This window comes from Varroa jacobsoni, unplaced genomic scaffold (assembly GCF_002532875.2).
Source record: "Varroa jacobsoni isolate VJ856 unplaced genomic scaffold, vjacob_1.0 scaffold_271, whole genome shotgun sequence".
Classification (NCBI taxonomy): domain Eukaryota; kingdom Metazoa; phylum Arthropoda; class Arachnida; order Mesostigmata; family Varroidae; genus Varroa; species Varroa jacobsoni.
The window spans coordinates 11,920-34,212 of NW_019213173.1; the positions used below are offsets into that span (position 1 = coordinate 11,920).

Genomic DNA, 22,293 nt, shown 5'->3' on the forward strand with positions numbered 1-22,293 from the left:
ATTTAGTTTGACAGCGTCAAGATTAAGCTTAACTTCGACGAACTTCCTATATGTAAACGTGTGAAAATAATTAAAATTTTACTGTGAAGATGAGAATTATCTCCTAACAGGATTATTGAAAGAAATCGCTTTTTGCTTGTAACTTGTAGTGAAATGACTGCTTAAGAATGCACGGTAAGAAACGTAATGGCTGATCTAGCGATAACGCATAAAAACCTTCGCGTCGTACCATTGATTACACAATTTATTCACCTAAGATTAAAGTGTCCGTCAACGTGTGTGGTCAGCAATTCTAGTTTGTTCATTTCAAGTATTCTATTGGATTGTTTAATGCGGTACCCTGTGTGTGCTATTCTCAATAGCTTCATGAAAAATGCTGAATATAGGATAATCAACTGAACTGCCAGTTAGCTTCCGTTCTGTATTGACACCATGTTCGCAGTCTAACTACTACCTGGACCCCATGCGATGCATACTAAAAAACTCGAACGACCTCAATACTATAGGTAACAGTCGTATTCGTATCGAGAACTGTCAACGGTCTCTGTGCATAGCGGAACGGCCACTAAGTCATCACCCAATTGACGATACAGCGGTTAGGCCGAACAGATCGAAGTTGGATCACTTTATGGGAAAATATCACGAAACTGTTCGATATGTTGCTCCCTTCGAAATTGTCTATCTAGTTCGTGCTATTCGTTCCGTTAAAGATGCTCGTAGTGTGGTTTTAGCGATTCTCCTTGCCTTCGTCAGACACACAGGTGCTGACGCGTTGATTCATCGTTCTGTTCACCGGCCGAATTCAATGTGTGCAGTAGTTCGAAGCCCTAATGCCGCCTCTTGTTTTGCGAAGATCGGCCCACATATTGACGCGAACGGCAACACGCTCGCATGCTTAGGTTTTCACCTACAATTGACAACAAAATCGTAAGTAGACGCTGGCTTTTACACAGTGTCCATAGACATCACCTTTCATCACGGATATCGACGACAATCGGAACGAAACACAAATGCGTATTATCAAACACAGTTATTTAAAGCCCGGACTGAGGTTACAGATGATAAACAGCGCTACGGCAAATGAGGAGGTATACATCAAAATGGAAAATTGTGGCGTATCTCACGCGCGGGAGCGTACTCACCAATCGAACTTGATTGTCAACTCTGCGTGGCCTTTGTCTGCTAATTCTGATCAAATTGTACAATGACAAAACTGAAGAAAATATGATTACTTTTATTTGCTGGAAAGTGACGCGATACGGTTTTTGGTAAGCTATGATTGATTACGGTGCTCAGTGTGACAAATGCCGACCAATTTTAATCGTAGCCCATCTAAGAGTCACCAATAAAACAATGAATAGTATAAAATTACAATAGATTGCTTACTGACCTATGACATGGTTAAAATGTATATCGGCTGTTTAACTGTACACCAATTTACAGCTATCTTTACAGTAAGAATTTATGCAAAATGATTTGGCATTCAATTAACTGGCTCACAATTTTCCAGTACGTTATATTAATATAGAAAACGGTTCATTTTTGAGCTAAGGCAAAAACCTTAGATGGAATTTGAAGGTACAGAGATAAATAACTACGTGTATGCAGGGTAAGCTGGGTCGTCAACGTACCGGTGTGACCTTTCGTATTTATTGATAAAGAACCACATTTGTCGAGGTCTACATTACTGATGTGCGTACGAGCATGCGTCTATGAATAGGAAATTCATTTATCGACCACATTCATTGAAACCTCAACTCTCAATTACTATTATCAATTCTCCTATTCGATATACCTGCAAATGAGTATGATCGTCCTGCCCAAAATACCCTTTTTATATTCGGAAGGGTGCACTCCGGGGCATTTATCTCTGTGACAGGCAATACCAAGGCATTCGCATCGGCCTGCTGCCTGCTTTTTTGCTCGTAACCCTCAACTGCTCAACGGTTGCGGCGGCATGCACTTTTCAGCTGCTGCCGTTGCCACTTCTTGTTCTTGTGTCCTGAAGATGCAGAAATTGCAACCACCCCTTCTTGCCGACAATAACAACCCTCTATTTTGGTTTCTCTCGGTCTCTCATTCATTCACAGAAGATGCGGCAGAGGCACAAAGCGAAATAGTACTAAAGCGCACTGGTGAGTCGAATAAGCGCGTCGACATGATTCGACCCCGATACACAGCAACGCTGCAGCCAACTCGACCCGATTGCCCTGCCGCCCAACACCCCTACCATCGAACATTTGTTATTTACAAAGTAGTAAAATTGCTCGAAATGCTCGCGAAGTGTCGGCGCTCTGATGCCGAGGAGCTGCTGAAACTGGCCGAGAAGCGCGCATCAAGCAGCCGGGCGTACGCAGCAAACGTCGGAGGAAAACACTCGTGCTGAATTCGCTTTCTTTCTCTCTCCCTCTCTTGTATCTGATTGCTACGACGGCTAGGTCGTCAACGAGCACCTTAGACTGGCGTTGTTGGTAGTAGGGTTCGTAGTCGACACTTCGTTTCTAACATCCGACCTATCTGTTCTCTAGTTGGCTCGTCCATATTACCGCCCCTGTTGAAAAAGTGGTATGGCTCACGCAAACGGCGAACCTGCATCCAATAAACACTTCAACAAGCAACGCGAGAGATAGGCAAGCAGGTAAAAGAACAGAATCGGACGCTCCGAGCTGGATGTTAGTGCTCAGGGTGCTGCTGATAGTTGGCAAGTTTGCGTAAGCGGATACGAATGCAGAAACGGTCCTTTTATTTTTCCGCTGGCACTAGCGCTCAGCAGAAGGAAAAGGCTAAAGAGGTTAAAATTACGCGACAATGATGAAGGAGACTCACGAAGTTACAGACAACAAAAATTAGAAACCAAGGACGACCGAATTCATCAGATCCTGAGAAGGTAACTAGTGCCGTTTTTTCCGCAGGTGTAGGTGACCACTTACCTGCGAGTAGGGCGGAAGAAGGCACCAACGAGACCTGTCAGACGGCGGACAAGATACGTAGAGAAAGAGCCAGCGTTTCTCATAGCTTAGGAAGTGCAAGCGGAATACAGAATAACGCACCAAATATCCTGAAGAAAGGAAGAAAAATAAGGAGAGAAATGGGCCATGGGTTTAGACAAGTGAGTAAGTCAGGCAGCTGACGAATTCGAACGGCGAAACATTCGAGCTAAGTTTGAATGAGCAGTGCGGCATTCGCCCACACAAACTCGGAATTGGCGCCGTCAGCCTCTCAGACAACAGCTGAGTTCAAAAGAAACCATCGTTCGTCTAACTCGCGCACCAACACAACAACGGCATAGAAACATTCCTACCTTTGGAGATGAAAAAGAAAGGGAAATGCTCCGGCGGTAGAGGCAACTACGCCCGTGGTGGTAGTCATGGTGGAAGTGGCAGCAGTGGTCATAATTTTGCCTCCGACAGGAGCTCAGTGAGCTGAGGAACCGCCGGCGGCATCAGAGAACGAAGGCCGCCACTGAAGCCTGTCTCTGTTACTGGCTGAAAGATCTGAAGTATACATGGACGGGGGCGTGCAACGTTCTGAATTTTAGATTGAATCTCTATTGCAATAGCCGTCTCAAGGGTAGCAGCAGCAGGAGTAAAAGAAGCGTTTGGGAGTGCGCTTTAGGTGCCTTACTTGGTGCCTAGACAGCGCTAGATTGTATGTTACCGATATATGTAAAGCGGGTCGAAGGTTGATTGGCCTTAGACTTTCCTCTTAGAAGCCAATATAAAACAATTTCGTTTAGATGAAACGCGCAGGGTAGCACAGTCGGAGCTGCGGACAATTGCAGGGTAGCTGGTACAAATTGAAAAGGAAGAGATATAAAATGGATTCGGGAAAACGAAAGCGTACGTGCGTACGCGTGCACTGTTCGGCTGCGTTCTGCTATGGCAGCTTCCATGGCGGAATATTTATCTCAAATATGTGAAATAAGCGTGTCCTGATCCCGTCTGATTGTTGGATTCGTTACTCGCTAACAATAATCGAGGCTAACGGAAACAATGAGAAACTTGACGTTTCTTAAGACTGGATAGTCTTGCCGCCATTTTGCGTGTAAGTTATTGATGCTCTAACTAGTTTGCTTATTCAAATTGATAAGTTTTTATAGATTACACGTTGAGCCAGCTAAAACATTTTATTATTAAGAAGAATCGTTTTTTGTTACTGAAAAATTCCATATTATTTGTATTTGATGCAGAATTGTAGGACCTATGTACCATCGCGTGTTACCAAAGTGCCATGAAATATACTTTTACATAAGTTACGAAACATAGTGGTCCAGACCCGTTGAAGGACACCAGTTTATGAAACATCAACCACCAAGCGATTTATTAGTCAATTGTTGTCGCACAATTGTGATGAATACTAAATGCCGCGCAGGCCTTCCTCAACACTAAGCACCCGTATCTTCACATATATATCATATCGCGAGGTACCTAATAGTATGTGTCGTTTATGTTTTATATATATAAATATATATATGCCATAGTTCTGGCTTTCAAGCTTATTGAAGATTCATCTGTTGGACGACGGCGCGAAGACTGTCAATTTCTTTTTTCTGCAACATAGATAAAAAAAATTCTATTACCTGACTGTTGTAACGTTAAATCTACATATTGTCTATGTTCCAAGACGGACACGGGACTCATTGACTATTCAGCTGATTCACTTTTAGCTCTTAACAAAAAATTAATTTAAAACTGTCAAACTTTCTAAATTGACATACACTACTAGCGACCTAAATGCGTCAGAACTGTATTTTCATGTTAAAAAATAACAATAGTTCCACGTTATAGCCATCTCAATTAAATGTTTATGTGTTTTTAGTAGCAACAGGTTCCTTTTTTTTTAATTTTAATAAATAGATATTGAAGGGGACCAACCGCGATAGCCAATTGTGAATGGCTGGACTCGAGTTCCGATTCTTTGGCTTTCAGCTGGAGCTCCAGCCTGTTCAGTGCTTTCTTGTGGTTACGCTCATCCTCTTGGGCTTGGACTTTGAGAGCTTGAATCTCGTCGCTTGCATTAGCCAATACCTCGTCCCTATGATGTTCTAGAGCGTCACAGTTAGCCCGTGTCAAGGACATTGCAGCAAGCTGTTCTTCAACAACTTTCGTTAGAGCGGCGTTACCTTCACGGCACTCGGCCATTCGCTTAAGAGTCGCGTGCATTGAGCGTTCGAGGTTGCGAACCACGTCGTCCTGTTGAGCATTACGCTCACGTTCTGCCACCAGGGCAGCCTTTAAACTGGCAACCTGTTTACTATCGTCACCACTTTGCAATGTGTCGTTCTTTAATTTGACTTGAACTCGGTCTTTAAGGACAGTTACGACTTTCTCATAAAGAGCCAAAGCTGTCTTCTGGCTCTCAACGGTCGTGTTGAGTTCGGCCATACGTGTCAGTAACTGAAAAAGAACAAATATTTACATTAGCATAGATAAAAATAATAATGTAAATAAGATCCTTAAATTGAAATAGCTCGATACGTACGGACAGAAAAGCAAAGTCACTTCACGCTGTACTATTTGGGGCAAGTCTTGCAACGTGAAGATTTTAAGTGGGCAGACTGACTATCTAGACTGAATTAAAAATTCGCATTGCGTATGATGAGTTGCACGCCAAATAGGCACTCGCATATAACCTACTACTATTCGACTACAACAAAAGTTTATTAAATTATTTATAACTAGCGGTCAACAAGCAATTTTTTAAAGTACAATTATGTGATTTAACATGTTGAAATAAGATGATAACAAGAAGTGAATTAATGAATAGTAATTGCTAGATCTAAGAATATCAATGTTCTCTTAAAAGAATTCCTCTCACCTCCTCGGTATCGATTTCTGGAAACTTGGACTCCGAAATAACGCTTTTTTCTCCTACAAAAGGGTCAGTCTGGACACTGATATTGCATACGCTTTTTGGCCTGGCGAAATGCGGCGTTGGTAATCCCTTTACTAACGGCGACACAGTAGTACGCTCGATACGGGTCATTGGGGTCTTAAATTCTGTTGAGTCGACCAACCCACCAGATGGAGTACACAGTGACTTCGTTTGTGAATTATCTTCACTTGAAGACTCGGGTTTGATCGGATCGAACATCGCGAGGAATGACACACGAGTATACTTTTCACCCTTTATCTTTGAATTAGTGCTCATTTTTTCCAAAGTGCTCTAAAAATAACGGGGTAATGTTAATCAGATAGCATAGAAACTGAGCACTAGTGAGGGACTGTCTCTGTTGTAACTTGAATTACTTTTGCTTGCCACTCAATTTCTGTTTTAGACACGCTATGGAAACATCTAAATTATTTTTTTAATTCGTTTTTGTATCCTAGACACTGTCTGCTTAAAGCAAGAATTTAGGCAAAGGCGAACTTACAGAAGAGATATAACCAGAAAATTTCCAGTAATAGAACGTTGATTTAAAATGTTTACTCTATCAAATGGTCTAAGTTTTTAGTATTTTTCAGATGTTCCGGGTCAGAAATTGACACTATTCGAGCTATTGAATTTTTTTGACTGAACCTCAAAAAGTAGAGCTCTAAACGACCGAATCTTTTCTTCCTTTAATTTAATTTGTTGAACGATAAACAAGCCAAATATCCAGTTGCTCTTTTTAACGCGGTTCTGTCTATCACAATGTATTTTAAAAGTACATTAGAAGCAAATCATGTTTGTTTTTATGTTCAGTTGTATTACACGACCACCCCCGGCCTAAATGAGCCTGTATGGGCCATTGTATTTCAAGCATACGTGAAACAGCGTGCCATCGATGCTAATTTTACAAGTAAATTGAAATAATTAAGTGGCGTTGGACTATAATTCAGCTTGTTAGAAATGCTCATATGTATACGTACTGCGTTGTGTACGATACGTGTTAAGCTAATCGTAATCGTTGTATCACATGTTGTCAACAACCTGATACATGTAATTATACATAATTTTTGACTGGGTTATAAACACGGCGCATCTTTCGGACAAAACAATGTCGCCAACATGTGCACCATACTGCATCGCTCATCGCTGATCCGTGATACATTTTGTGTGCCTTTATTATAGATTGTAATCATGATCATGGATCAAAACAAACTATATACAGTTAATTATATAAGTCATGCACAACGACAGTTATGCAAACTTCAGTGCGGTAAGTTGGCTTCGGGAAAATATGCACATATTGTAATTATTCTTTTCCACTTCTCGATGAGGCCCGTGGATGAGCCAACGCTAGAACCATTTGAAACTCGACTTCACACTGCGCAATAGAACACCGCTATAAAGCTATGGTATATGAGCTTGCCCAACTTGGCAATCAATGATTATAAAGCATCATTTATCCTAGTCAGAATAACAAGCCTTCCTAGAAAAAAAAAAAGTATTTCATCTATGGCTTTATTCAAGGTTGACTTCTTCGGACGAAATATCAAGCGACCCCTCTTTTTCCCTGCATACATCGTCATTTGTTCAGTATGCTCTAAAACAAACTAATTAAAGCATCGATATATTTTCGCTGTATTTATGCAGTGAAAACTATTAAACAACTTTTGATAAACAATAGACAGACCAGATCAAATATATCCGACGGTATGGGTTGTCCAGAAGATGAGGAAAATACGAATGAGCCCATTTCAGCAACACCATTGTTGTCAAGGGCTTTTGCCGCGGCGGCAGAAAAATCGAATGCGATGGACTCATGTTGCAACAAACTCGTTCGCCCATTTTCAGACAGACCTACAATAAGACGAACATCAATCGCGTATAAAAATTATAGGTTAAACATGAAATTAAATTTATCGTCTAAAATGAAAGGGGTTGTCAACGGCTTGTTATACTTACGGTTCAAATTTATATTTATAAGCATAATAATATAACGGTAAGAATCAGTTTTGAACACTAACATTTTGACATATTGGGCTGAAAATTCGCGCGTTTCGGAGACGAAACGAAACTCAACTCAAGTATACTGCACCGCCTCTTGAGAAAAGAGCCGCCACTGCCTCGACGTTCCTCACGAGGCTTAGCAGTGTTATCTTTCTCGAACTCATCTTTATCCCCACTAATATCATGCTCCGGTTGAGCGTCTCCATTATCACAAACGGTCAATTTTGATCGTCCCGTTCGAGGGGTGCTTTGAATACGGTTGGCAATAGTAAGCTTTTCAGGTGTCCGCAAGAATTCTTTTGGGTCTACGGACGTCTTCTCCAGGTCTGTCTCGACAGGACCATCAGGGTCGTGTGTTTGATGGACACTTTCTTCTGTTCTACATGTTTGATCGATTCGAAGTTCCAGATCAGGCGTCTTGTCCAACGCCGAACATTCTGCACCTCCGGTGATAGTTGACGTCTCTTTGTCAAACGTCCCGTTATGATGCGATTCCTCCGAAGCAACCTTGTCAAAAGTGTCGTTGAGGTTTGCGTCCTCAACAGATTTTTTGCTTAAAGACTCAGAAGAATTGATGTCAAGGGTTAATTTGTCTTTGTCGAACGTATCGTTAAGTTTCGACGCCGGAGTTCTGTTACCAGACGTCGATAAGGGCACGTCTAGCTTGTCACCACTAACGGGTAGATCCAAATTAGACTTATTCGGAGTTTTGTCAAACGTGTCATTGAGGCGCGTCTTAGAAGCCGATTCTTCCAGTAATCCTTCACTAGATTTATTAAAATTCGAGTTAGCAGGAAAAACGACGGCAGAATTAGCTTCCGCCGAATGTGGAAACCTCTGCAAAGTGTCGTCAGCGATAGGGGTTGGGGTAATACTGCGTTCTGAGGAATCGAGCCCCATCCCCTTTCCTATTTTTGGCGGATAAGCCGATGCAGGCATATTTTCAACCTCGTACGTTTTTCTCCTGCAACTATCTATTGCAGATGCAGTGGACACAAGGCTCTCATGGTCCGTTTGACTTGACGAAACATTGCTCTTGATTTGTCCAGCCACAGGTAGGCCTTCGGTTTTAGAATGGCTGTAATGAAATATTGAAGGAAACTTAGTTAAATATCTATTAAAATGGTCAAGAATCATGGTAAAGATATCGTGATTTAAACATACTTATATTTCAGAGGTTATATGATTTTTCCTCATTAAACTATATTTAGTTAGTTTACCACCCACTAAACTATACGTTTGTTACCTAAATAAAATGTTTGTTATTTGAGTATTTGCTCTAGTAAAATATTCACTCGTTATCCAAGTAAAATATAATATATTACCAAGTTTACCATTATACGAACTACTAAAAGTAAGTCCAAGGTTTACAACGTACCTTTTCTTTGTACATATATGAATTTCCGAAACATTGTTTGCATCATCTCTCATATCAACGGACATATTTCCATCGACACTCATCATGCTAACGTCGCCCATGACTGACCAGTCAGCTTGACGCTGGCTCTGCGATTGAATTTGATCTAATAACACGGAAGAAGGCTGGCGAAGACCGTTGGAGCACGAAAATTTACGGTCACCTCCGCAAGCTTCAAAGCTTTCGAATGGTGTGGTGAACTCTTGAGCGTATAACTTCTGCGAAGTCTCTTGCTCAATCAAGCTTCCACCAGGACTTTCGCTGTGAGCTCTGGCTGTGGCAAAAGAAGTTTGCGCAGTTTCCCCCGAACAATCGCTCAAGGGCTGACAATCTCGCGGTAGACAAACAGCGGCGTCAGAAAGACCTGGTAAAGACTCGATTAAGTCACTATCTCGACCTAGCAGGATTTGCCCTTCAGAACAGTTTGATATAGCCAAGGGTGACTGAACGTGCCCTGCAGAACCTTTGAACGACAGTCTTGGACTAGACGTGGTGATCGCACAGGTTGGAGTCGAGGTACAAATGCTTGCGCAATTAGGTGACTGATTTTCGTCGGTCGAACGTACCTCGGGGTTCTGTAAGGAATACGAGAAAATGCGTCATCTTGGCTGGGTATTGCTCAATATAGAAAGATAATGTACATGATACATCGTGCATATTTCGCATTACATAAGTCTGTAGAAGTAGTCGAAATGGCATAAACTGCATCTCCTTCTACTGTAGCTATGCAGTCTAGAAATTTAATAAATAAAATATCATTTTAATGGCGACAAAAGCACGTTATGGTATTCCAATAAAAACACACCCTTGAAATTACAATTTTCCGTAGAAACGTTTAAAGAAGAACCAAACCGCCATTTCAACTGTACCACGAGTTCCCGCTAGGTCATATTAACGACAACTGCAAGAATCGAATAATCAGCAGTAAATGAGCGCTCGCATATAAACAATAGTTCACAACTTTTTGGTCAATGTTAACACCTTGTAAATAGTACCTAGGTGAAATTTGCCTTAAACAGACAATCGCAAGATAAGATTATAGAAGTATACCACAGAAGCGACTTTTAGATAAAAAAAAATACAGCTTTACAAGAGGCGCTACAGTTTACGTGTACATCCAAAAGCATCTATGTATATACGTCCAAAAGACAGTCATTATCAGTCGTAAATTTGTATAACAAATGCTGACCTAATAATTTGCCATATAAAGCAGACTGATATGGGCAGAAATCGTCGACAGGAACAAATGCTCTAAGGGCATGCACTCCCTTTGCACTGCCACAACGACTGCCACATATTCATCCTCGAACCTATTCATCATTCAACATCAAACTCAATATAGAAAATACTACTTTGTTATGGTACTGTTATGACCGCCCTAGAAGCTTTTCTCTGAAACCTTCAGTGTTAAAGCCTTTATTTTACCTTAAATATAGCGGCGATAGGAGTCTGAATCAAATCGTCATGGTTTTTCTTTTTAAATGTATTTGAAGGCGTTCCAGAATTAGAAGAGATTGACTCTGACATACACACAGTAACGTTCGGCGGCGTTGTAGCTATAAAATCTCTGGTGAGATGCAACCTTGGCCCAACAGCAGAATCGTGTTGATTAAGGCTGTCATGCAGTTCGAGCTCAACTGTCGTATTCAAGTTGTTCTTTGCAGGTTTACGAAGTTCATGAAAAGACAGAAAAACAAATGGTGAATGTGTAAAATTATGAACATTATAGAGACAGCGGCAATAATAAGAAAAAAAAAAGCTAGGTTGAACACATATGCGCTATGATATATTGTTTTTACCAGAAGTATAAGTCCATTCGGTTTGTTTACATTCCTTGGACGACAGACAGCCTATCCCAACGAAGTAACCCTGCCTTAGACTAATAAATTATATTCTGCTAAAAGCGTTACGCGCATTGAACAAACTTACCGCTGAAGTAGTTGACATTATGAATAGATGGTAGACATACACTCTGTACAAGGACAAGCAACAACGGATTTTACACACTGAACAGTGCGGGCCGCAGGAGAACACGTTACATCAATTTAACGTAGATTCGTTGAGACACAGCACAATTAAAAGATAACATAAACGAGTACATACGAAGTGAATAGATCATATGTAGAGATCTTTTATTATATAGGTTTGTACAACGTAGCGCTTAGTATTAGCCTAGGCTCTTCACAAATCGACTTCGATGCATTAAATCCTAGTTGTCCAAACATTTCCATTACAAATATTATATCTATAGAAATAAGTAAATTGAGTATTGACAGCACGCGTTTAAAGTGCAACTTACGAAATTTCAAGAACAAAACGAAAAACTTTGCTTACAGGATTAATGGAAACACGCGATTTTTTTAGATGTAACGAATTATTTGCTGCGTCTGCTCCAGGCAACCGTCGTTCGCGGAGATAAAACCGCGCCAGAAGTAACACATGCAGATCGGCTCCAACCGATCGTACAATCGGATCTAACATGTTTCTGAAAAAGTTGTTGTGACCTATAATTAAAACTTATACCTTTATGATTGCTTTAAACATACTAAATGTTTTCAGTTGTCATTATTGATCTATGAAAGAGATTCGACAAGCATTAATACAATGCTGAAGGGAGCCATAATCTATGCCTATTACCTCTTTCAAAGTACAAGCGGTCTCTGCGAATGACGATGAAGGAAAAATTTTAGAGAATATTAAGTTTTTGTATTTTCGTTGCAGCAGCTGGAAGCGATTCAACACAGTGTGCATCTGCCAAAGTAAAACTCCAGTTTGAAATATTTATGATAGATTTATTCGCTTATTGTCCATAGAAAGCTGAAGTTTTAAGCACTCAGCGTGATACCTATTGTCTTTGATAATTTTGTCGAGTGCTATCACTACCTGAGTGCAATTTAAACTAGTAGATAATGCTGAATGGTGCTCATAATGCTAATGGACACACTGAACCCCTGCAAACCCTATCACTAGGAAAACAATATGCGGGGCTTTCGCGCTTATATTCCAATCAACAACACTGAATTTAATTTTATATCCTAAATATGTAACCCCTAATATTATAATTTTATTTACATTTTAATGGATATATATAGTGGAGCTGTATATGGCAACGGCTGTATCTGACTGATCATTACTGTACGTCACACCATATTAAACTGGAAAAACCAAAACACTATGTCCTGCTTATGACAGGGCAGTGTTTACCTATTAAACCCACGGACATGCGGTGGTCTACGTTCGAATCAGGGCCTAGAAACGCTTTGCTTTTTTTGTGCTGGGAGTCTGCCTGGGAAAAGTATTTTTCTCATCTAAACCTCTAAGAGAATCAATCGTTATACAGTAAATGTATCGCTTTCTAAGCAATCGATAGTCGCAGTGACTTCATTGCGTCTGTAGACTTTAGAGCGGTGATTAAGCTTAGAGACTTCAGCTTTTGCGAAACGCCCGCAAAACTTTCATGAGCAATTTGATTAAGCCTGACGCTAACATTAGAATTCACTTGGTGCAACAATCATTTTAAGAAACTGTTTTCAAAGAATGTAGTCGATGAAGAGGGTAACATATTACAAATAAAGACGCAGGACTGGTATAGTTATCAACAATAACAATTAATTTATTCAGTGACACGAAATTGTCTATACGTAATTCACTTTTCTATGCCTATGAAAAATCATACTGCAAGACGTAACCAACCGTATGGATCAATGTCTTCAAACGACTGAGTGTGATGACAAAATAACAGATGGTTTTTCGCCTGCTCATTTAGCTTGATTATAATTAAATAAACTACATTAAAATATGAGCTAGTTTGATTAATTCTAATCGGTATACATGTGATATTGCAGTGTATACAATGTAGTAGTTGGCTACTTTATATCTACGATCTCGACGCCGTATTAGGACGGGCCAATCCACAAATAATAATTTTTGCGGCGAACTACATTATATAGCCGTCCGATTCGTTCTGCCTAGGCGGTCCTTATCACGCGCTAATTACGGATTTCTGTCTCAAAAACCTGGCCTCTTATTCCGGTGAATTGTTCTGATTCAAAGAAAGACAAGGATATAGGTCAGGTTTATTACATCCGTGTTAGTAGGAGTGACTTCCTGGATAATTGATAAAGGAAGAACACGTAGTATTATTTAGTTTAGTAAATTGTAAAAGCGAACGCCGCTTTTAGATATTTAGAGGGCTACGAGGATCTGTTTAGTTTTCGACATTTATTTCTGCAAAAGGCTAATTCCTCCCATGTCTTCTGGTTTGTCGAGCCCCATCAGATCAAGGACTGTGGGCGCCACGTCACAAAGAGCAGCGTTGTGTCCAGCAGGAACACCAAACTTGCGGTTACCACCCTAAAAAAGCGAATTATTTGTATCAGCTTATTGGAAAAACAACCATTGAACAGACCGGTAGAACAATAAATTGTCGCACAGCAAAGGATAAAATTGGTATAAATAAAAAAAAAATATGAGATTAAAGTACAATGCGTGCGGACCTCTCTCTGAGGAAATAAAAGCAATTGATCGACATCCTAATCAAGACAGAACAGAAATGAGAAACGTTTCACTTCAGATGCCAACGAAGGAAGAGGCTCAAAGAGTTTCATTCAGTCGAATTCGACCGGAAAAATATAATAATAGCCACCTTCAAAGGGGAATTAGAGAATACGCTCGTGCAAGCTATAGGCTGGTAGAAAGGGGAAAATACTAAGTCGATAGTCGCTGTAACGGACCGATAGGAGTTACCAACGTTAGACATGAACGTGGCATGTATCGCCTGTTCAGGGTCCGTAGTTTAGGAATAAATGAGTGCAACCACCTAAGAAGTGTACATGGAAATAATGCAGCCAATAAGGATTAGATGCAGATGAATGGGACAGAGTTGATTATCAGAACTTGTCCAATGGAAAAGAAAATGATATGCTATCATGAGTAAATTCGGTGTTTTCAATCTGAAACATGGCTCTCTTGTCTTTGTGATGCGGCGTAAATTATTGCTAATGCAGGGCAATAGATAGTTCCATGAAATATTGTGAAGTATTGCTATGCTTTCTTTACTGAAGAGGGCCCTATATAAAATAATGACAAGTAAATGTCTAATTGAAGTGGTACGTATTTATAAAAACGATTCTACAAAAAATATGTGTAAGAATCGGTTTTATATAAATGGATATAAGCGGTTTATAGAAGTGGATAAATACTGTATTATACTATTAAGTAATAAGTAAAGATAATACACAGAGCAGCAAGGGTAAGCATGTACACAAGACGTGTATGTACTAAAACTATAGCTTACTTGCATGACGAACGGCACCCGATTTGTGGTATGCTGGGTGATGGGTTTTCCAGCTTCGTCTTTCATCAGTTCCGCGTTTCCGTGATCCGCAGTAACTAGGAGGATAACATCGTTCTTTTTGCAGCATTCAGCCACCTTATCGATCACGAATGATTTTTATAAGAGAGAAAAAAGTACAACAGAGCGTGCTGAATTACCAGCTAAATAATTCGTCATCATTAGCAGTAAGCACTAGACCCGTGATTGCCGTATTCTAGCAAATGTAGTCTACCCAAGAAACGAGTGAACCAATATAACTGTCGCATATATATATAACATCCGATATGAATTAATTCTGGTGGAGTTCCATTTTATTGTTTTAAATGCTCCTTATTGCCGCCGCAGCCTGATAATGTTTTATTCCTAGAATTATATTTAAATAGACTGACTCACATTATCTTATTATACCGTACAGTATTACGCCCTGCTGCAAAAAGTTTAGTATTTTTAAATGACTATTATGAAATAACGATCTGAAATGTTTGCAGTTTTATAATTTTCTTTTTTTTTTTCATAAGAATTCGTAATGAGATATATAAATTGATATAATTTCAGCCTAAAAATTAGAAGAATTTGATAAGTACTAGACTAAGTGCAGTGTATACCTGCCCAATGGCCTTATCAGTCGCCGTACAGGCGATCACAGCAGCTTCATATTTTCCTGTGTGTCCAACCATATCGGGTGGCGCAAAGTTGCACATCGTAAATCCGAAATTTCCGGATTCGATAGCCTTGCACAGTTCATCCGCAACGCCCGCGCAGTTCATTTCTGGCTGGAGATCGTATGTCGCCACCTAGTGGTGAAAAAGCCGAAACGATAAAAAAGGTCACAAGTGGAAAACAAATAAGAAAGAAAAAACAAGAGTATATGTATATATATAGCTCAACATTACCAACATACAGCATCTGCATATACCGTCAAGTCTTCGCGTGTTTCTATTATCTCTGCTATTCATTAAAGAATATTAACTTGCGGTATCGGCCCCTTAGTGATGTGGCAAAAAAATATGAAATTGGTCTGTTAAGAATTTCATGAAAACGTATAATCAAGTCGCAGCATGAACATTTAGGATCGGTCCATACTTTAGGAGACGGAACCATGCATCGCTCCTCGCCCTCGAAGCTTTTTTCTTGTCCACCGTTGAAGAAAAACGTCACATGGGCGTACTTTTCGGTCTCAGCGCAATGGAATTGTTTTGCGGACTTCTTACTTAGCCATTCAGCTAACACGTTTGAAGGGACCACGGGCGGGTAAAGCATTTTAAATTTGAACTCCTTCTTGTATTGGGTCATCGTGAACAGCTCAATGTCCTGAAACGCATGTAAGACACAGATCACCCAAATTAGAATAACACTAATAGGAAACGAGTTCAGAGGCACTTGAATGTATTTCTTGGAGAACACATTTGTAGTTTTTGAATAATTCATGTTTTTAGATAAGTTTTCGAGAAAAACCTTCATTCTTCTCTAAAAATATTTACATATGAATGTTACAGAGCAGAACTGTAATTATTACCTTAGGAATAACTGATGTCTCAAACGGCGGCTTTTCTCCCAGAGCTTCACTAAGCTGTCGTGCCCTATCCGAACGATAGTTGAAGAATACGACAGTATCACCATCACGGATTAAACCCTCTTTGTCGATGATGATCGGCTTAAGGAATTCGTCCGTTTGACGCTCAGTCTCCTCAGCTGCGTTGTATCTATTAATGTTATTACCATACGGGAAAGGTAGCGACGTATTAGCACTATTTACAGCTTAAATCACATGTGTATATAAGTACTCTACAATCTAAAATATAATCTAAGATTATTGAACTCTTATCAGTCTACGTATGCCCCCATATGTAAATGACACGGGCTTACTAGAAGAAAAAAATCTAGAACATAGAAACAAGACACGTTTCTTTTTTTTTTAGCATAGACCAGTTTACTCAATACTGACCGGCCTTCAACGACTGAGATGACCTTGTCAAGCGTTGTTTCTTCGCCCTTGCCCTGGACGAGACCCTCGAAAGCAATCTGGATGCGCTCCCAGCGTTTGTCCCTGTCCATGGCGTAGTAACGACCCATAATGGTCGATAAGCTGCCGTATCCTGTTTTTGCCAAGTAGTCAATCAGCTGTTGCATGTACTTGGTACCACTTGTCGGTCGGGTATCTCTTCCGTCTCCGAAAAAATGTACGAAGACCTTCTGTACACCTATTTTTTTGGCGCCGTCGAGGAGAGCAAATAGGTGCTCGATATGTGCGTGAACACCACCATCAGATGTGAGTCCCATGAGATGAAGTCGGCCTGTTTTCCGCTTAGCCCGATTGCACGCTTCCGCAAAGTAGTTGTTTTCGTACATTCGTTTCGCAGCCACATCCTTGTTGATGCGCACAATATCCTGGAAGAGAACGCGGCCAGCGCCAATATTCAAGTGGCCTACCTCAGAGTTACCTACAATTATAACAAAAAGGCAATTTATGTTAATAAGCTAGGTTACGTGTGCTGTCGCTTTCTTCTAGATATATAGCGGGCTTGCTCTATTCTACTTCGATACAAGTCTGTACTTACCCATCATGCCGTCGGGAAGGCCAACCGCAAGTCCAGAGGCGTCCAGGGTACAATAATTAGCATCTCCTGCTTTGGCAAAGGTGTCCATAACAGGCGTTGTGGCGTTAATAATGGCATTACCTTCAGCCCGATCCGACAGACCCCATCCGTCGATAACGATCAAGCAAACCTTCGACATGTTGACGTTGCTATTGTATACAGGGCCTTTCTTGAAACTGGTGGAAGATAACACCTGGAATTTAGTTAAGAAATATCGAGCATTAATCAGTCATAATCCGTAGGATAAGAAAAACAATGAATGTAATCATGGTTTGTTCTTTCGCTCTGTTCCTTCAGATCACTCGTATTGAGCTCCCTGGCATGATAAGTCAAAGCAGTGTTGTGACAGTTGTATTAAGGCCTGTTATAGAATAGGCAGCTAAAGTCGGTTATGGAAGAAGTTTTTCGTCGAGTCTCTATAAAACAACGATTATGTATGTTTGTATCTGTCGGTGTTTGACCGGATAACTTAATAAGGTGTTTTTTTTTTAAGAAATAGCTTACGTAATTGTTTCTTGAACTGTGCAGGTGTAACGTCGAGATAGCATGACAGGGCTTAGGATAAAACAATTTTTCTGACAACTAGTGATAGCCAATACTTTCTCGAGCGATAGATTCAATTTTTCAATAAAGGTTTTCTTAATATTTAAATTTTTAAAATGGCATAAATCAAGATAAACATACATAATCATTACTTAATAAAAATTCGACTAAAAAACTTCTTCCATCATTTATTTTAACTGCCCCTTCTATACTCCATAATGTACGAACGGATATTGAAGACTACACAAATAAAAATGTTGTTTTTGTTGTATAGATAAAGGTGTTATAATATAATAATACATTCTGTTAAACCAATTCGATAACCGATATGTAAGATTAGCATTTGTGAGTACACGTTGGTCTTTATAATAATATTCACATTCAAAATTTAAAAAAGACTTACATATGATACTACGACTATGCTACGATAAGTGGACAGATATCGCATATTTTAGCTCTACTAGCCAGGCACCATCAGCATGGTCACTAAATGATTCCTACAAACAAAAATATATCATTGTTTCAACAGGGCTATCACAAATGTTGGTGTCTCAAAGACACCACACAAAGAATAGCATCCATAAACCTACTCCCTTATTGTGGAATATATCTAGGTACTGACTAAGCGATATAACCTATGAACAGAAATAAGACGAACAAAGTGGCCAAATAGTCTCGCGTTTGAAACTACCGTTCAGTAATCTATTTCGAAGACTAGGCATTTCTGGTTAGCTGTACATTTAGCACTTTGGATCGATTATACGTTTTACAAACCCAGTTTACTGACACCACGCGTAACGCATCCTATCAAGAAATGTTTTTAACTAAATAAGTACATCTACTTTATAAAGTAAAATAGTAATAATAAGAGAACTAAATCACAAATATTATATAAGGACAGTCCTACGTGTCCCCGTTAAACTGTACTGTGCACCTCTAGCGATTTTTTAAAAGACAATTCAAAATACAGTGTTTTTCGGTGACATTTAGACTTGCCTCTGAATTGCTCGATCAAGTTCAGCTGATTGTAAATGCATTACCACTTTAGTTTTTCACGGTATTTAACGCGTAACGTAGCCGGTTCGAATAGACAAATTAGAACCTATATAGAAAAGCTTCGATATTCGATTGGTTATCTCTATGCCATTCAATTAGAAGGTTGCAGATAAGGTCACTAGAGCTCGAGCTTTGTTATCGGTAGTGGAGTTTACACTATAGTATAGGCTCAGGACAAACAGCCATTCAGAAAAACAAATAACTTACTCTTTGCTGCGGATTAACAACGTGAATAAATGCGTAAAAGCGCCGTTCTAACTGACGGTTTACGTTCGTCGTCCGAAGCCTCAGAGACAACCTTGCCAAAATCGTGGCGCTCATAGACCGTGTTTGAGGCTATTGCAATGGTGGGTAAGGTCAACATACTAAAGACATGGCGGCCCCCTGGTGGTTTCGGCTAGGCAACAGCGCCAAAACCCAGCGAAGTTCAGAGCCTGTTTCTGTTGTTCTATTCTACTTAGAAAAGAGTTCAAGCGCCAGAAAGCCATTCAACGAGCGTGACTTTGTTGCATATAGTTGCTCGTATAATAAAATTATTGTACATAAAGTAAGGCTAAATTATGCGAAATCAGTTGCTACCGGGTGTGACTCATCAGATGTTTATAACGCAATAACAGGCGGAAAATATAATTTAGAATATCTAGAGTTGATAAATAGTTCTTAACAGATCACCAATCTCATTGCACCGGTACTATTTCAAAGTATCTGATTTCTAGCCCAAAAATCTGCGTTTCTGTGCTAGCATAGATTGTTTTCGTTCAAACTTTGTCGGTCAATTAAAAAAAATATATTAAATTATATTTAATATAGAATTAACTTTTAAACAAAGCAAGGTACAAAATCATATTTATATTTATTGAATAATAGTCATTGATTTACTAATTTGAAAGCATTTCTATTGATACGAGAAATACGTTTTTCATTTGTCTGTTAATCGGTATTTCGTAAAGTACACGTACAAATTATACAACTGCTTAAGTTAATATGATACGAAGTAGCATTACAGGGATGACAACAAAATGAAATCAAACTGTTAAGTACTGCCCCTATTTTGTATAGTCATTAAACAGTCATGCAGCGAACATTCAGCGCGAATTAAAGGGGTTTCATTACTCGGAAAAACAATACTTACGGGGTACTTTGTCCTAACTGCCGTACTTCCATCTTCGTTGAAATTGCCGCTTATAACGTCCCATATCACGATAACGACGACAGCTCAGTTAGACAAATATGACGAACTCCAAGCCCACAAAAACTATTATGCGTTTTTATCTAGAAAATGCGCGTAGTAAAGCAAAGTTTTCAATTGAGAGCACCCGGAACCCAACGGCTGAGCGGCTTCTGTCAACGGTACTATTTAGCGGAGTCCCATAGCCGCTCTCCATTGCCTGGCTGAACCCCGGTGGTCCGGGGTGCAGGCTTCAAACCTGTAGCTGGCTAGGGTCAGAGTGGTTCGATTCCACCTGCCAGGCGAATTTTGGTAAACTTAAGTAACAATACGTTTTCCTACTTTGTGGTGTCTAAAATGCGTAAATTATGCAGTCGGAGCAAACCTTCTATCTAAGGAAAGGAAAACAACCGAGCGGCAAAAAACCGCTTGTATATATCGTAGCCTGTAATAAACTAGTTTATCTACATTTTTGTGTGTGATAATTTATTTCTGGTAAAAAATTATTATACGGTTATTTAAATAAGACATGTGTCGGTTGTGCTTTCTGCAAAAACGTCAAGTGCAGGGTGACGTAAATAGGAAAATACTTCAGAGAGACGTGTAACAGACTGGAATGAATAACTGACGCAACTTCGCATGCGAATGACTATTGCTTATGTGCATGTAGTTGAGATTAGTGTTAATGGACAAATGTGAACAGCCAACTTCAACTCTTTAGGTCTATTTTTTCCGCACGAAGGCTGTTACATGGTTATTCGCTTGGAAAACACACCCATATTTTCTAATACTATATCTTCATATCCACCAAACAACTTCCAAAAGTTGTTAGAACGGTAGAATCAAGTTTATACCCCTTATTTACTCTAAGGCAGAGCTTTTTACTAGAAAAAAACACGCATGATGCAAACTATAATAGTCTGCAATGACAGCGTTTACTCATTAAAATAACGTTGGAACGATTGGAACTGCCGAGCATCCTTAATACATTGCAGCCATTTTGAAAAGGAATAAGCCGAAGATAAAAATCTAAAAAGTCACATTGGTCAGGCCTCTACATTCAAAGGTCTTCTAAATTCTAAATAGGATAATGATTTATTAAATGTTTACATTTTCTAATTAATATGTACAGCTCACAAGCGCTTGACTCACCTTTATGCCCGAAGATCGATTAACATATTTAGATTCGGAGAAAATTGAAAAGCTTTTGCGGAAAAGCTTTATGATAGATTACAGATACACAACATTAGCTTTTTCTCTTTACTCAGAAAACCCTTCTGAATCAATATGGCCCAACAGAAATGTTAATTTCTTCGTTGCAGCTCTATACTTATTATAATCGTGAACATTTTGATCTGATTTGTGACAAAATTAACTAACCACATACGAGGTAAAACAACAGGATAAGAACACACTCGTCATCTTCTTGGCGCTCGGACTATTGCTTAAATACACTCCTGGTAGCATCCCACACTAATATATTTTCCAGGTACGCTTTTTATATAAAAGCCCGTGTTTTTCTAGAGTGGCCCAATTGCTCAACGAAGATATTCGCGAAGCAAGTTTATATGCTTACTTCTCCGAAGCCTCGGACGCTGGGATACAAAATGGATTTAATATTATACGACATGTAGGACAAACTGCTTTTTTTTTTTTTTTTTTTATAAAACGTGTCATGTTATGAAACACAATGAGTGCTTCGCGTCTGAGCTCATCTTGAAGATCGTTGAATTCGTTAAAGAGTATCGTGCGCTACTCCTTCAGACAGAATATTAAATCAAATACATCATCAGCGTCTCTCAAGAGTACGCATTGACACAATGTTATTGCTAACTGTCAGCCAGGTTTTTCCGATCTCACCAATGGAGTTATTGAACTGAATAGTTGCTTTCATAGTGCGTCAAATAATATTACCGTATTATACTACCTAATGTCGACTTATCAACGTTATTATTAAGCATAGTCAACAAATAAAAATTTTGTATAATTTTGCTAGTCGAAAAGCATGTTTTTGGATAAGGCGCCGAGCCTTCTCCATTTCTCGGTGGCGCACTCTCTTCGTATTGTTTGTTCTTGTTGTATTTCTAGCCTTGTGTTACACTCGTTTTTTGATCCTTTCCAAGGAGGACGATTCAATAATTCCAGATTAGGAGCATGCGCGTCTGCAAAGCATGGGGTCACAGGGCAGTCGACACCGGAAAAAACCAGGGTAGCACCGTCTAATCACGGAAGCGGGGGTACATTGGAACAGCAAAATAAAAAGTAGAATTTCAGGTGTTACCTCATCAAAGGAAGCGTTGTG

The 22,293-nt window shown here is 39.6% G+C and overlaps 2 protein-coding genes, 1 long non-coding RNA gene and 1 other non-coding gene across 5 annotated transcripts; 1 reads left to right on the top strand and 3 right to left on the bottom strand.

Annotated features, from left to right (window-relative positions):
• Positions 1 to 217: 217 nt before the first annotated feature.
• On the bottom strand, positions 218 to 3,150 carry LOC111258854 (uncharacterized). The gene is made up of 2 exons (XR_002679237.1): positions 2,931 to 3,150; positions 218 to 907 (listed from the first exon to the last, which is right to left on the bottom strand). It is a non-coding gene; the product is annotated as an uncharacterized LOC111258854 (long non-coding RNA).
• Positions 3,151 to 4,292: 1,142 nt separating this feature from the next.
• On the bottom strand, positions 4,293 to 11,788 carry LOC111258855 (uncharacterized). Of its 2 annotated transcripts, XM_022830396.2 has the most exons (9): positions 11,627 to 11,725; positions 11,222 to 11,298; positions 10,718 to 10,948; positions 9,254 to 9,867; positions 7,893 to 8,953; positions 7,559 to 7,725; positions 5,818 to 6,165; positions 4,875 to 5,396; positions 4,293 to 4,549 (listed from the first exon to the last, which is right to left on the bottom strand). In XM_022830396.2, the coding sequence occupies exons 2-9, from the start codon at positions 11,237 to 11,239 to the stop codon at positions 4,496 to 4,498; spliced, it is 3,015 nt and encodes a 1,004-aa protein (XP_022686131.1). In that variant the 5' UTR covers positions 11,240 to 11,298; positions 11,627 to 11,725; the 3' UTR covers positions 4,293 to 4,495. The 2 variants fall into 2 exon arrangements, with proteins under 2 accessions (XP_022686131.1, XP_086823741.1); XM_086967615.1 differs by lacking the exon at positions 11,222 to 11,298 and having other exon boundaries at positions 11,627 to 11,788.
• Positions 11,789 to 12,879: 1,091 nt separating this feature from the next.
• LOC111258851 (2,3-bisphosphoglycerate-independent phosphoglycerate mutase) lies at positions 12,880 to 19,162 on the bottom strand. The gene is made up of 8 exons (XM_022830394.2): positions 19,031 to 19,162; positions 17,186 to 17,417; positions 16,573 to 17,068; positions 16,144 to 16,330; positions 15,711 to 15,938; positions 15,233 to 15,421; positions 14,589 to 14,723; positions 12,880 to 13,645 (listed from the first exon to the last, which is right to left on the bottom strand). Exons 1-8 carry the CDS (start codon positions 19,142 to 19,144, stop codon positions 13,514 to 13,516), a joined length of 1,713 nt encoding a protein of 570 aa, XP_022686129.1. The 5' UTR covers positions 19,145 to 19,162; the 3' UTR covers positions 12,880 to 13,513.
• A 1,047-nt stretch (positions 19,163 to 20,209) lies between these two features.
• TRNASTOP-UCA (transfer RNA opal suppressor (anticodon UCA)) lies at positions 20,210 to 20,296 on the top strand. Its single transcript has one exon. It is a non-coding gene; the product is annotated as a tRNA-Sec (tRNA).
• The last annotated feature ends 1,997 nt before the right edge of the window (positions 20,297 to 22,293 follow it).

What these genes read in the sequence shown, in the direction of transcription:
- LOC111258855 (XM_086967615.1), bottom strand. Translation starts at nt 11,773, where the DNA reads ATGTTAGATCCGATTGTACGATCGGTTGGAGCCGATCTGCATGTGTTA. An exon ending in TCAGCCCAATATGTCAAAAT is followed by an intron (nt 7,726 to 7,892) that starts GTTAGTGTTCAA and finishes GTCTTATTGTAG; the next exon opens with GTCTGTCTGAAAATGGGCGA. An exon ending in CAGAAATCGATACCGAGGAG is followed by an intron (nt 5,397 to 5,817) that starts GTGAGAGGAATT and finishes GTTCTTTTTCAG; the next exon opens with TTACTGACACGTATGGCCGA.
- LOC111258851 (XM_022830394.2), bottom strand. Translation starts at nt 19,144, where the DNA reads ATGAGCGCCACGATTTTGGCAAGGTTGTCTCTGAGGCTTCGGACGACG. An exon ending in CTGATAAGGCCATTGGGCAG is followed by an intron (nt 14,724 to 15,232) that starts GTATACACTGCA and finishes GTGATCGATAAG; the next exon opens with GTGGCTGAATGCTGCAAAAA. An exon ending in GGGTGCCGTTCGTCATGCAA is followed by an intron (nt 13,646 to 14,588) that starts GTAAGCTATAGT and finishes TCGCTTTTTTAG; the next exon opens with GGTGGTAACCGCAAGTTTGG.